This window comes from Hirundo rustica, chromosome 3, assembly GCF_015227805.2.
Source record: "Hirundo rustica isolate bHirRus1 chromosome 3, bHirRus1.pri.v3, whole genome shotgun sequence".
In the NCBI taxonomy this organism is placed as follows: Eukaryota; Metazoa; Chordata; class Aves; order Passeriformes; family Hirundinidae; genus Hirundo; species Hirundo rustica.
Genome location: NC_053452.1, coordinates 81,793,959 through 81,809,880, shown reverse-complemented (window position 1 = coordinate 81,809,880; position 15,922 = coordinate 81,793,959). Strand labels below are relative to the sequence as shown.

The 15,922-nt window shown below is 40.0% G+C and overlaps 1 protein-coding gene across 2 annotated transcripts in view; it reads right to left on the bottom strand.

Moving 5' to 3' along the window:
* The window catches only part of ME1 (malic enzyme 1), a 160,624-nt gene that overhangs the window by 7,435 nt on the left and 137,267 nt on the right, over nucleotides 1-15,922 (bottom strand). For both annotated transcript variants that reach the window (XM_040058897.2, XM_040058896.2), the window contains exons 10-12: nucleotides 5,197-5,302; nucleotides 2,279-2,421; nucleotides 60-233 (exon numbers count right to left, since the gene is read on the bottom strand). In XM_040058897.2, coding sequence (XP_039914831.1) covers nucleotides 60-233; nucleotides 2,279-2,421; nucleotides 5,197-5,302 — 423 coding nt within the window. The remainder of the gene's footprint in view (nucleotides 1-59; nucleotides 234-2,278; nucleotides 2,422-5,196; nucleotides 5,303-15,922) is intronic.

Here is a 15,922-nt window from a genome sequence, read left to right as displayed (position 1 = left end):
GCTCGCTAATACAAAGTCACTAAATTAGGGAATTTAAATAATTTTGAATACAGTAGTACCTCAGCAGTCGTGAGGAATACATCCTCGTCGATATGTCTCATTCCACATGAAATAACACCAAGGGCAACTCCTGGGAACACATAGGAATTGTTACCCTGTCCAGGATAGAGAGTCTGTCCGCTTGGAAGAGTGACAGGATCAAAAGGACTTCCACTGGCAAAAATCCCACGTCCCTAAATTGTAAGAAGAAAAAGAAAGTGCATTAATTGAGAGATTGCTGTTGAAACATTTCTCACATCCTTTTAAATGCCCATCCCTGTGGAAGCTGGGTTGCATCTTTCTATTTAGCATCTCTTCTGAGAGGATGTTAGAGCTGTTTCCCTGAATATGTCTCAAGAACATCAGCATGCTGATCCTGGAGATCACTGGTGATTCTCTGTGGCTGTCTAACCCTATCTGTACAATTTAGAAGGAGGGAAACTGAAGCCAGTATGCATTACTCAGTTTGTGCATCCATGCCAGAAGAAGCTCCATGGGAAGTACAGAGTTGTCAAACCCAAAGTGGACAATACTGCTATGGTAGCAACAGACAATGCTACTGGACATTTTTCCAATTGCCAAGCGCCCCCTCAAAAAAAGACACTAAGGCAACTAAATGTCACACTTTTAGATGAGGTGATTTCTGAGGAGCTGTGGGCAGGCAGAGCTTTCTTTCCTTCCCAATCCCCCACTTCAGGACCTTGAGCCCATTCCACAGCTCAACAGAATGACGGAGGTGCAAGCCCTGTCCCAGGAACATCATCCCATAGAGCAACAGCACAAGTCAGTGAGGAAGCTCCTCTGCCAGGACCTTGGGGGCCCCCTCTTTGTAACATACTGAGTAGGGTGAGGGCACCTGCCAATACTGATAAACCATTAAAATGCTTCCCAGCAGATTTTTGGGTAATGCCAGGTAGGACTGTGGCTGGCAGGGCACAGGCATCATGCCCAGACCGGTGCAGGTAGGCAGTAGGGAAGAGCCAGCCTGTTGGGGGGAATTAAGAGAATTTAGCTCCATGGGTACAAGTTACACCATAATTTGTCCTGAGGACAAGAGATCTGCCCGTAACTCAGAGTAGGCTGCAGTTCATGTGGGAGTGGCACTGCACAGCCCCGGTGCCTGCAGCCCAAAGGCCCCTGGCTCCTGCCTCCCTGGGGAGAGAGCACACTCAAATTTAAGCAGTGAATTTAGGTGGGGAAGAAAAGCCAGCCTTTGTTTATGCTAGCACTGCTAAAGTGATAAATATCACTGTTACATACTTCAGAGGCACTTTGTGTCAGAAATATCTCTGCCTGTTTTAGAGAACTGGAAACTGAAACACGCTACAGTGCATTTTAAAATAGGCCACTGTTGCTACTCAGCTCTTAGAAGAATATTCTGTTTTGTTTGGTGTCATGCACTATAATCCTGGCCTGCTTATTATATGTTTTGGTGACAAGTCAAATACTTCAGAGTGTCTTTTGCTCTGTTTGCTGCATGTGGTTACCCACTACAACCAGCCCTTCATGTAGCTTGCTTCCCTGGCTCCTGCACCGTGCTGTAATTACACCCGTGCTGAGGAGAATGGACATGCTAAATTTGTCTTTTAAACACTGAGGAACTGTCATTCAAAATGCCCTGTATTGGACAAGAAATCCAAATACACCCACTCTGAAACGCATACAGTCAGGTACACATACATTTTAAATCCTAGGCTGAAATAAAGGATATGTTTATCACTACTTCTATAATAAATAAGCAAGCACAGTTCTCTTTATTTTAACCTATGTTTTTGTAATTGTAAGAAGAGTCAATTACCCCAGTTCTTAATTTAGAATTATTTTAAAGACTCTGTTTCATGTATTGATATCTTTTCTTACCCTAAAGCGTATTTATGAAATCTCAAATGAAAAATATTCCACTGTGTGTATATATTACACAAAATGGTACAGTTCAAAAACAGACATAATGCTTTAATGATTGATGGTGACTGACGGTTTGGTTATAATAAAGATTTTAAGTGTTGCCTATACCAATAAAAGCTATGAAATGCTTTTATGAGTGTGGAAGCATGATTGAATTCAGTGAAATTGTCTTGATAAAATCTGAAAAATCTGTTACTTAATTTAACTCATTTTATCTATGTACAGAGTAATGATTAGTACATGCTACTCCACCCTCTGTCCTCCTCCCTTTTAAAATTTCATTTGAGATTTACTTTTCATGACTTAGACTGGAAAGATGTTAATTTTTGGTTACCTCTGTATATTTGTAGCACTGCTCAGCAGTGCATTCTGCTTTGCTGGTAGGATTACTGAGAGCAAAAATTATAGGATGTTTGTTTAGAGCAGCCATATCCTGAAGAATTTGTGAAGTAAAAGCACCACCAATTGCAGCAACTCCTAAAGAAGAAAAACATACAGATAATAAGTAAACAAATTAAATTAGTTCAAGGTAAGACATGCATGTCACTTGTAAGAGAACAGAGCTCCTTTTTCTGTCTCTCTCCCTCTTTAAAATGGAGTTCAACCTTTTTGCTACCATGTAGTTGAAATAGTTTTGTATAAGGGATTTTGCAATAGTGGAACTTCAGTATTATCCCTAGCATAAGGCAAAGCCTATTTGCCCCAGTAAGATCTGGTGATCTTTCCCTTTTCTCAGGCCCTTTGTGTAAGATAAAAATGTTATCAGCTAACCTGCAGCTAGGTCCAGTATGGACTAGATAAATGCAGCTCTGGGTCCTAAAGTTTTGTGCAACAGGCCGGATAGCTTCTCCCAAATCCGGTGTGCCAGATTTCAGGGTTTTTTCTGACATGATGTGTGAAAGTCTCTGCCTTCTACATCTGGGCTGAGTTGGCAAGTAAAAATTTCAAGTCTAGGCCTTCCCTGACAGCAATTTTTTTAATACATCCCTTTTCATTGCACCAGAGATATGTTTCTATTCCCTCTACTGTCTACAGTTACAAATGCTATTCACAGGAACTGAATGCCGCTCTTGCAGGATGAAATCATCTAACTTAGGTTGCACTCTGCTGCATTGTGGACTTGCAGCCAGTACTTCGATCTTGGACCGCAGACAATTCATGACCCAAGAGGGAGGTGTGTGATGTTTTTGAGACGCCAAGTACACCCCTAGTTCTGAATAACCTTCAAGAGCTGGGAATTCAAGGATATCCACACCTTCAGTGAAAATAAACAGATAAACAGATCTTGGAGTGAGACTAGGGATCTTTATTTTACCAGAGACCCCTCTCACCTGGCTTGGAAAGAAGGCAGCCTCCTTTTTCCTCAGAGACCCCAGTGCCTGACATCCCATTCTGCTTTCCACACAGCATCTGACTTTCAAAAGCAGGAAAAAGAGCTTGTTCTCTGTCTCTTGGGGAGTTGAGCCAGGCTGGGAGAGGAGAGCCTGGAACTTGGGTCTTTCTCAGGTCAGTACGGTAACGTCTGGTCACTGATGCTCGAATGAGCATCCTGACAGTGCCCAGTCTAAAAGGACAACTTGGGATCTGCCTGAGGAGAGCACAAGGTCCCTGGGGGGAGGTGATAGGGGTCCTCACCACCCAGAGTTGGCTTGAAGGTCATGCTTCAGGACAAACATTTCTTTAAGGCATCTCACAGTATTTTCTGACTGATTCCACATGGAGCATGGTATCATCTGTCACATACTACTATTTTTTTGCAACTCGGACTTCACTTTCTATGAATGGACAGGGATGCTGAGATGCAAAAGCTCTGAGAGACCAGCAGAGCCACTCTGTGTTTGATGAACAGTTGCATAAGAGCCTGTTACACACCTTAGTTTCTAGCTAAATCTTCAGTTGCCAAGTGTTTAATGTCTTCTAAAACTGCTTCGGGACAGCCCGACAGTTAGAATGACAACTATCCTCAGATTTAAAGTAAAACAAAATGCTTATGGCTATTTATTTATTTTTTTATTTGTTTATTTATTTATTTATTTTAATTGCAGTTTCTTAGAATGGGTCTCTCTAAATTGAGGCTTTTCCTTGAGCCATTGCAGGCAGTGAAACGTGTGTAAGGATTTGCTCAGACAGAGCTAAGTCGAACAGTGGGAGGAAGGACTATAAACATATTTCCCCATGACTCCTGGTACTCCATGGAATGTCCTGACTGTCTAGTCACTCAGACCAAAAATCCTTAATATTAGTTTCTATTGCTGTTTCTGATGGAAAAGACTTCATTATACGGAACCGATAAGAGAAAGTGACCTTGAGGGAGAGTCACATAGGCTTCTACATAAAAATGATACACAAAACCCCCCATATTTCATGACAGCAAATCTTCCCATAGCATCCACACACCTTTATCTGGATAAATATTCATTCATTCTACTCTTCTGTCTCTCTAGCTTTTTCAGCCTTGGAGTATATTAAGTAAATTCTCTGGACCACTTGGTCTCCTTTTCCAGTCATATCTTCATGTGGCACAGGAAAAGAAACATTTCATTTACCTCACTGACGACCACTGGCAAAAGTGGATTTTACTGAACAAGAACCATGTGTTGTAGGCATAGTCAAAAAGGTAGCTGTTAAAATGTAAGATAATTATCACTGTGGCATTTCAGTTTTCTGGCACCTGATGAATTACTTTACTAGCCAGATAGATTAATCTTCAAGTCTTACTTATTTCAAAAAAGACCAATACCAACTATACAGAGTTGAGCAATCCGTTACTGAGATCACAATCCTTCAGCTTTTTCGTAAAATCTGCATTTTGGTCTGCCTAAAGGACTGCTGGCTAAGGACCTAAATGTGAGTAGAAAGAAGACTCAGATACAGCACCTATGCACTCATACTTGCATAGTTTTACATGAGCTTAGCTCAGTTTTCTCACTCTAAGTTTGAGGTTTTTTGTATTACACCTTCCACACTACACCAGAAGTAATTTAGGAAAAGTGGTAATGTCCTCCATCAGATGTTCAAACAGTCAGTCTTTCCCCTGTAAAATGGATGGCTCAGAATGAAAGCAGGATTACATGCTTGGATAGTTACTATTTTTCAGTTGCTTAATAGAGTCCATTATGTACCCAGTGTTTTCTGAAAACACACAAAGGTAAACTCTGTTCAGAGGAACATGATCTTCTCTTCAGACAAAGCCACATCCCCATTTTTTTTCAACAAAGAATAAGGTCATTGCTTTAAAGTCAAAGAAATTACCTATTAGCACAGTCGGTTTTATATCTTTAACAATATCTTCTAGATTTTTCATTTCACCATGTTCGTGGGCAAAACGCTGTTTCTCATGTGTTAATGAGGCACGCCCCTGAGTACAGAACAAGAAAAACATATTTAAGTTTAATGGAACCTAATATCCGGGGGATAATCAGTTTACAAAGTATCTGGTTTAACACATCCTATTTAATCTATTTCTCTAATAAAACAAGTCAATAAATTCAGCAATTGTACTTTAAAATGAAGATAGCTGTAGAACCCCACAGTATTAACTACTGATTTGAGCAATTATATGATAATTGTAACAGAGCAAAATATAGTTTCTCCTAGCTTTTTCAGCTTTGCTCTTATCTAAAAGTATGCAGACTATACAGTGTGAGTATTTAGACTATAGTGGAGCCTACATTTTTCTTCATGTTTTTCATATTTAAGTCATTCATTATTAAGGATGGAATAAAACCAATTCTAACCAGATGTCTGGTGCACCGTTTCTGCATTAACAAAACTGACTCAGCTGTGAAAAAACTTTCTCCCTCAACTCTACTGGCAATTTCCACCCAGTGATGCCCAGCAAGGTTCCCAAAAGGAATATGACAGATGCAGGAGAAAGGGCTATAGAGTATCATTGACATCGACTCAGGCTGCAAAGTGGGTTTGAGCTCAGTGTAACATGGAGTGTGGCATGAGAATGAGCCAGAGTTTGGGAAAATTCTGTTAGTTGTCTAAATATGCAGAGCTTTGTCTGTAAACAGACATCTGAAAACTTCGGAGAAAAGTTTAAAATGAGCATGCCTCCACCCCTTGTTTTAGTCTTGTGCCTGCAGAAAATATCACTGCAAAGGCACTTTTCAAACAAAAATCTAGAAGTTGGTTCTAGCCCTTCGAACATCTCACAAGCTCAGACAGAAAGACGCAGATAAAACAGATGTATAGGGAAGTACATGAGGAAAATCGAATGCTGACTGTGATTTTGACCAAATAGCCAGAACAGATATATATCATCTCCCCAGCCACACCTTTTACAACTAATAAGATGAAAGTTTCCTTAATCTTAGCAAGATTATTAAGGCTACACTGAAGTATTGGAACAGAATTCATTCCATGATTCCATCAAAGTCTACAAATTTGAAAATTTTGGCTCAATTTAGGCCTGCATGCACCAACAGACATAAGCTTTTATAACAGAACTGAGAAAGCTGATGCTTCACTTCAGACCACAGCTCAGCGGTGTGGCAGCATGTGGTCGTGCCAGTCCCATCACCGAAGCTCCTCTGCCGGTCCTGGCTCAGCCACTGCCAGAGCTGGTGGGCAGAAGAAGAGGCTGTTTCTCATTTCCATCTGCAAGGAAAGTGCTTCCATGCCAAGGGTGCCACAGGAAGCTGTCATGTGGTCAGGGCTGACTGAGCAGCTCTGCCCCACTGCCCTTGTCAGCTGTTTTTGGCTCACCCATGACTACAGGGCATTTCCACAGATCTCTCTCTTCTACACATTTTTATGTCTGGATGGGCTCATGCAGGTCTTAAGTGTTCTCCTAGAGTGATCAGCACAGAAATACTGAGATTGGGGCACTTCATTTCCTTTGTGGATAAAATGTGGAATTGTCAGCCCTGAGGGAATGCCACAGTATTATCATTTTTGGCACGTTCATGCCGGAATCATTCCACCACCAAATGCATTTTGCAGTCTGCCATTTCCCAGCATCCCAGCAGAGGTCCCCACAGCCTGCACACACACTTTAGACCCATCTCATTTAAAAGCAGGATTTTTCCTTAACGTTTTCAAGGGAAAAATATGAAGCTTTCTTTTTAGTCATCAGAGAAAAAGGAACCCCAACATTTATGACTTCCAGACCAAAAGCTTGTTGCTAGGATTAAGTCAAAATACTATTAAAAAGCCACTTCTCATTCTAATCTGCTGATTGGTTGGAATTGAAATGCCTGGTGGCAGGTTTGCTGGGAAGGCAGGAGTGAGTGCCCTGGGCCACCATCCAGTCCCAGGCTGCTTCTTTAGGTGGTTCCTTCATGGCTCATCATGCTGCTGCTGAGGAGGGCAGTTTTCCATCTGATCTTAAAATACAGCCTCTAGGAGACTGCCTTAGGTTACCAAGGAAAAAAATCATCTTCCAGGGCTGTGACCAGCTCGCTCTTCAGGCTGTGGCAGGCTTCTGTACCCCTCCAGGATCTGTAGATCCGGACAGATTGCTCAGGAAAGGTGACCTTTGATTTTTTTCCTCAGTATGTAACAGCCAAGAGATCAGGCTGACATCTTAGTGGATAAAAATGTTGATATTCTTTCATTTTCAATTTCAGACAAAACAAATAATCAAAATCCTTCATGAAGCAGACATACTTTTTTATACACTTTTACACTTGACTGGCTTTTGAGTAGGTGTTAAAACCTGATGAAACACCAGGGATACAAAGTCCTGACATTGACAATGATCTCTCATTTAACTGGCTGCAAAGGAGTACTCAAACAGTAAGGATGTGATCCACTGCAACATTTTTCAGGCTGCTAGGCAGCGAGACTAGTGCTAGCCAGATGGGTCAGCTCAGGTCAGATTCAGATTCACTTCTGCCTTACCCTAAATTCTATCTGCTCTTAATTTCACACATGATATTCTACCATTCAAAACAAACAAACAAACAAGCAAACAAACAAATCAAAAAGCCCAATGCAAGCCAAAACTCAAACTATTTAAAATTTATTCAGCTTTGGTCTGAAATTAGTTTGATCCCGTTAGTCAACGTAGATCATGTCTCCAAGTAAATATTTTTCTAGCATATTAACTAAGAATGAAATATTAAATTATGTGGCTTAGCAAAAATAACAACAGCTATGGGCATAGAGATTTTTGCTTGGAAAAATCCTTATAAAAGAAATTGTATGGTTGGGGGGTTTTTTGTTGTTTTGTTTTGGGTTCTGTTTTGTTTTGTTTTTTAATATTTATATTTTAAAATAAATTAGAATCATGGAATGGTTTGGGTTGGAAGAGACCTTAAAGATCATCTCCTTCCACCCAGCCTGCCCTGGGCACGGACACCTCCCACTAGACCATGTTGCTCAAAGCCCCATCAAACCTGGCCTTGAACACTTCCAGGGATGGGGCATCCACAATTGCTCTGGGCCACCTCTTCCACTGCCTCACCACCTTCACTGTAAAAAAAGTTTCTTCCTAATTTCTAATATGAATTGATCCTCTTTCAATTTCAAGATGAAATCCCTTGTCCTATCACGCCATGCCCTTGTAAAAGGTCCCTCTCCAGCTTTCATATAGACCCCTTTAGGTACTGGAAGGCTCACAGAAGGTCTCCTGGGGCCTTCTGCTCTCCAGGTTGAAGAATCCCAATTCTCTCAGCCTTTCCTCATAGGAGAGGTGTCAGAAATGTATCTTAATTGTTAATTCAGTGATCCCAAAGGAGCTACATAATACCTCCCTAAGTTTTACATCCAAGATTTCAAGACTAGCCAGCTGATTTGATTATAAAACTTCAATACTTTAGAGGCCAGTCCTTTCGACAGTAGATTTTCCTCCACAAACTGATAAATTCTTAATTTCTGGTACCTTTCCTCTGTGCCCTGCCAACGGGGCAAGCAAGGGCCTGCAGCAAGGAAGAAACAAATCAGTTTTGTGCATCTTCCTTAAAATAAGGGGTTGCCAGTCCATTTAGTACAAGCTTCCAGACATTCATCCCTGAATGCCTATAGCTGGAATAAGAAGTCACAGAGTTTTTTTCAGCCAGCAGAAAGAAGAGGATGGAGCCAAAATGCAGAAGTCTCAGTTCTGGATGTGGTTTGCTGTCTTGTCTCCTTCCTGACACTGGAGAGATGTTGGGTGGCTGGACCTGTCAGAGCTGAGCTGCTCTGACTAAAACATCTTCCAGAAGCACAGAGCACATCTTCTGACATTTCCATTTCCAGTCCTGGCTTAGCCAGCTTTTGCACTGTGGCTGCTGGGAAATGAGCAGTAAATGATCAACACAAAGCAGCACAAATCAGAAACTGCTCTGGTCTGCCTTCATCTCCATAATCCTAAGATACTAACATGGCACAGAGCTTACTGGTATTTCCTTTCTTCTCCTAACAGGAAAAAGAAAATATGTAAAATACGTAATACTTTGAAGAGTTTGAATGAGCTCTGAGGTTCTGTGTATGAAGCTGTAAGTCTTTTAAGTAGAAACATCATCTTCAGTCACATTCAGATATGTCTTCTAAGTCCACTGTCTTGCTCTTTCAGCGCCATTAAAAATTCATTCAGTCAATGAAAAGGGCTTGGAAAAACCAGCAGTTTAAAGGCAGTTGCAGTACACCAAACCTCTGCATTGTTTCACTGAAGCACCTCAATGCTCACCACACAGGGGAGCGATTTTCTTGACAGATTTTTTCCAAGAGCTCCTCTCAAAGGATGTTATTGCACTGTTGTTCAAATAGCTGTACGAAGACTCCTCCAGGCCAGGCATCAGCTGTCTTAAGGTGCATTATGCTTTTGATTAGGTATAGCATATGTAGATGTACATAAAGATATATGTGTCTCTCCTGCATCAAGGGACACTACCCAAATCCAAACAGAAAGCCTTTCACACTGAAATCCACAGATGAACCAAGAGATTTAAGGTGATACCTGTGCAGCTATTTCGAGCAGAGCACACAAACTCTTTCAATAGAAAGAGGAAGGCAAAGTGAGAAAAAGAGGCTATACATTCTTCTTGCTTTTACTTCCCAAATGTATTCATCATCCCATGAAAGAAATAAAAAAAAGCACCAAGACTATTTCCTTATAATTTGAAATGCTATATATATATATTATTTCTTTCTTTTATAGAATAAGTAATTTTCTGGGGGCATTATAAAAAGTTTGTTTGGGGGGGGGAAACAACAAACAAACAAACAACAACAAAAAAAACCTACTAAAAACAACTAACGTACCACAAAGGAAATTATAGTATCTTTAATTGGTAATCAGGCTGCCTGAATAAACTATACAATATACTTCCACTAGAATACAGAAGGTTGCAAATATTAATAACACTGAAAAATATTAATAATCCCTAAGTCCAAAGACCCAAAAGGAAAATACCAAAAATTAGTTTTTAGTGGAAAAGTATTGCCTCTATCACAGCATAATTCTGTAGCAAGTAACATTTGGGTTATTTTGGATTTGAACAAAAGAGAAGAAAGCAGCCTGAAAACAGATATATTAGAAGTCACTGTGGTATCTGAGATGGAAAGTCATATGAACTAAATTCTTTATTAGCAAATGAATTACAAAGGTGGACTGTGTTAAATCAGCATACGAAGTACAGAGACAAAGAAACAATAGAAGCATTCTCTGATTGTGACATTACATATGAAAGATGTTGGCAATCCTAAAATGTTTCTACTCCTTAATGGGTCAGAGTCATTGGTATTACATTTTATTATTACAAAACGCAGTCACGTGAACACTTTTCAATTCAAGTTAATAGTTCCATGAAAAAATTGCTTGTATTTTGGATTTGAAATTAAAGCAGTTCATAGGGAGCAGTTTCAGGGAGGGTTCTGAGGTTTTTTTGGTTTAAGGGTCTGATCAACAGGGATCAGGTTTCAAGCGAACGTAGATCACAGTTTTCACAGAAAGTTACTCTTATCATCACATTATAGCCAAATTGAGGCTCAGATAACAAAAATGCCCCATCAATAAAACCCTGAGAAATTTCATAGAAAACAGCTGTAAAAACAGGAGACCAGACTGCGCAGCAGACATCTATATGGGAAATTAGAAAATGGGAGGCAAACCTTACAAACACCACCAACGTGCAGCCTAATGCCATGGCCTGTTCGAGCTGGGTCTGCCAGGGCTGCCCCAGGAAGCAGGGCTGAAGAGCAGAGCAGCTCTGTGCCAGCGAGGAGAGAGGCAGGGCTGGAAGCTCTCCAAGAACTGCTCTTCCCATCAGCTGGGAGGCAGCTGCGGATCAGGCAGAGCACCCTGACGACTGCGCTGTCCCACATTTGAGGCAGTGCTGGCACTCGTTCCGTCTCACAACCAGGGAGGCACAAATCTATTTATATAAACACTTGCCTCCATTTCACTGTGTCAACTGTGGCTTATTTAAACAAGAGCTCCGAGATCAGTACACAGATGAATTAATAAAATAATTTGAGGTTCTTAAATACTGAAGACATGAGAACCACAAAAGACATGAGAACTGTAGACCAGGGAGCAAAGCAGTCCATTCTTAAGTTGAGTATTTCCAAGTGCAAATATTTTGGTTTTACTTGCATTTTTCCTGTGAGTTCCCTATTGCAGAATTAAGAGAAAAACAAACAAAAAAGCAACTGTGAAAAAAAAAGTGGTTATGAGTTATGGGAGAAGGTGGTGAAGTACCTCCCTTTTGGGAGATTTTCTATGTGGCTTTCTTTATCTGTTTCACCACAAGTAAATCCATGGTCTAAAGGTTGTTGAGAGCTCTAGGCAGGGACTGCAGAGGGACCTCCATGGGGAGGCCTGAGAATCATGAAAGGGACGGCACAGGAGGGGCACAGAGAGTGGGCTGGGAGGGGACAGGCCAGGCTTCCCCCAGCCAGAACTCCGGGACAGCATCAGGTATAAGAAGTCACAAAATGCAAAATAAAAAAGGTGGAGGTATGGATATGGACTCACTGGGCAGGGGTTGACTGAAGTCCAAGGGCCTGCAGGTAACAGGCACTCATGTTCCACCTCATTTAGGAACCAAAAAGCAGAGACATGTAAGCCCTCCCAAAACCCCATACTGAAACTCTAATTATAAAGTGACAGTGCCTCCTGATCAGGCCCACTATCTAACACCTAAAGGTGAAGAAAAGACATTAAAACCAAACCAGGCAACTTAAGCACACAACTAATAAACAGTTTGTTGCCAATTGTGTGAAAAAACCACAACATTTTGAGGAGACAATGCCATAATAGTTGGCAGTAGAACACACGATTACAGCAAGAAATACTATTCTGGTGTTGACTTTAAAACACATTGTTAGAAAAGGAGTGCTGTTCTAGTTCTGTAAAATTTATAAAGTACCCTTTCCATGTAAATAAGCACACAGGGTTAAATAAGTTAACAAGGTTAACAGGCAGGACAAAACTTATAAAGACAATTATTTCAAGAAGGTAAGATCTGAGAACCAGAGCAAATCACAAATCCACAGAACAGCAGAAAATGGAGCAAATCAATCATTAATTTCAGTAACAGAGGATGAGTAAAAGAAATAATAAACTGCCCAGAGCAGGTCTCCATCTCACGAGTACATCTTATGCACACAGTGTCAAAGAGTTACATGCCAACAGAGGCAGCAGGTTTTGGTGGCGTCTCTTTTAGAGAAACACCCCACCAATCACCCTTTTGCCTTGTCCTCACTTGTCGTCATACATTACTCACTGAGCATGAGTAATGCCACGAGCATTCGGAGACAAATTAATGTTTCCTTTTTGAAAAACTTGTACTTGATATAGAACATGATAAATGCAAGATGAAAGTGCACAGATTAATTCCCCAGACATCAGAAAAACTGATGAAGCAAACAAGGATGGCTTCGCTGCGATGTTACGTAAGTAAAATAAGGCAGAAACTGCTTTGAGTGATTGTGGCACCTTGGAGATACCCAAGGCATTGCATCTTTGCTAAAATGTAAATCATTTTTCTGGCTTGAAGAGTCCCAGCCAGCTGCAGTCAGCCATAAAAGAACTGATCAAGAACAGAAGTGTCAGAATAACTGACTGTTGATAAAAAGAAAGCTAGAAATAATTAAAAGCTAGCAGAACTGGCAGACAGTGGTATATAAAAGTTAAAGTCATTATCAAATTCACATCTAGTATGAAATTGAAACTTTTTAAGAGTTATTATTGATAAAATTAAAAAAAAAAAAAAAAACAGTAAAATCAGTAACAGACAGTCTGGAAGGGATTCAGTTTGATATTATGATATTTCATTGTGGGCTCTGAAAATTCTTTAACTTGTTATCTGAGTCCGGCACTGAAATTCTAGTATCATTCCCAAATGTCCCTTTCTCTTCCATCATTCTCTAAGCAAAGGCTGAACCATGTATGTACCCAGGTTTGACCAAACCATGAACTTTAATCAGGGTCATATCCAATGCCAGTTAATGGGTTGTGAGAATCTTTTGCAAATAAGATTGCCAGCGATAATGAAATGAGGGAAAGAGGCTGAAAAATAAAATCCTTTTATGTGATTATCTACAGGTTTACCTGGTTATCTCCATTACAATTAATCAGGACCACAGAAATTGTTAAATTTTTGGGATTTCTTTCAGTCTACCTGTGATACTAAAAGATCAATATTCTCAGGCCTTCAGCCATCAGATCTCACTGAATATTCTTGTGGTTGTCATACACGGTTTAAGATCACACATGTAATGGATATTTACAATACAAGTCACTCGACTAGACACAAGTATTGCTGTGCTGACCTAGAAAGAATAAAGTGCAAAACTGTCAAAAGAAACATTTCTCCATGTTGACTTAGGCTTTAATATTTAGGATGTCATTCATCCCTCTGCAAAGGAACAACATTTGTGCGCTAGAGATTATGTGGCACACAAAAATTAATGCTGCCTTGCAAATTACAGAAAAACTTCACTGCAAGAGAAGCATGTCTGGCAGCCCAGGAATATTCCTTGTCCATCCTCAGCACAAGAGCAGCCATCCTTGGCAAAGGGTGGGGGGAAGTTTCTACTAAGTCCATTTAAACAATAAAAATGCTTTATTAACTGTATCGTATTTCTAGGAAGTTCCAAGAATCCTCTTGCCTATCACCCTACCCTGTTCTTGGTATTGCCTTACAAAACAAAACAAAACAAAACACAATAAAAGCCTTTGTAGCACATTACTGAAATGCAGTGGTGAACGTTATGAATATCCCAACATTCTCACATTCTGCCTCTTCTCAACTAGTTGATACAAAAGAATTTACTGTCTTTAAACTTCATGGACTAATACTTGGCCTCTAATACAGCTAAACATGACACTATGACAGCTTTAAAGAAGACACAAAACATGTTCACCACACATCACACATTCATGTAATCTGTGGGATTAACAGAAAAAAAAATGGGAACACTAAGGATAGGGAGACATTACTCACCAATGTGTTTATATGGGGAAATACATATTCATCAGACAGACTGTGATCGTGTGATAATTCAGAAATTCAGAACTAAAAATGAGTCCCAAGTGATTATATACAATCTTCAAGTACACAAGAGTGCAAAACCAACTTTAAAGTGTCTCTTAATTAAGCATTAAAATTTCCATTTGAATGCACTGGGATACTTAAGACAGTGAGTTTCAAAAAGTCACACAGTTTAAGCGCAAAATGCTAATGATACTATGATGTGCAAAACTTCCTCACCCACCTTTGAAAAACAGTTTCAAAAGATGAAAGCGTTCTTCAAGAAACTTTAAAAGACCAAACAACAACCCCAACACTGTGAATTCTCTAGAAGGAATTACAGAACACAACCATGGGCAAAATAACAAACACAGCCTCCATCACCAGCTCTTTTACCACAGCATAGCAGAAAAGCTGGTCATCAGCTTGGTTTAATGAAAACAGACGGTTCCCATGGGGGGAAAATAAAATTAACAGGAGAATGAAAACACAGCTGCACTTGAACTAAAATTAAAAAGCCACAAAGGAAAATTCAGCAACAAACGCCTGATAAGTGACTTCGTGGCAACTTTTGAGGGTGGGGGAAGAAGAAAAAGGTGGAAACTGCAGCCAGGTTAACGGCAGTTTCCAGGTTATTTTTCTTTGGATAGAACTGGTTGAAATTCTACAGAAAGTAGATGAAAGGGGAAACAATATTTAAGTCTATAATAACACATTGCAAAATTAATGATCAAAACAGCATAGATTATAAATGATGTAAAAATTAGTTTAGCTGTACAAGTAACTGCTGGGTCTTCAGCAATTCTGTTGTTTCTCATACTGCTAAAGCAACTGATCAGAATATTTCTAGTAGTGAAGAGGTCTGCCTGCTTTACATAAAATTCTTTGGATCAAGCAGGTTTTGGTGAGGCAAATCTTAAGGGACTCTTATTGATCAGGTTTCCATTGATACATGTCCTTAGTAGTAAGAAATAAGTGACAGTTTAGTTTATGCAAAATTCGATTAACTATCTATGCTTTGATTTTGGTAATTCTTACCTTTGCAATAATGAAAGGGTTTGTAATTATAGAGTTCTTCTAATTTTACCTTGTTCTCATAAATCTTCCTCATTTTACTTCTCTTATCTCATTTCTAAGAGTTTGGAAAGTTCTTCAAGCTCTGCAGCATTTTTCTGCAATGAGCTAAAGCCAAAATAATTTCCCAAGTGGATCTAAACCACAGCATTCTCATCAGGCCAGAAGAAGGAACCAGGAATAGTTTAATTATTTACTCACTGTATATATAACTTCCCAGCAGTAAAATCTCAAGAACTCTTGAGGCTTACATTCTATTTTCTTTCTTTGGAGGGAGGGTATTTTGCCCTTTTTTTTTTTTTTTTTTTTTTTTAACTTTTCAGGAGGGGAACATTTTGCTGCAGAAGAAAGCCAAGAGAGGACTTGCAGAGCCCTAGAAGACGTTTCCTCATGTCCAGCCCAGGCCTTGCACTGACAGATGTCTCTCAAACACAACACAGCAGCAAGCACCCATCCATTCTCAAGCCCCTCAGGACAGCCAGATGGGAAAACGGGTG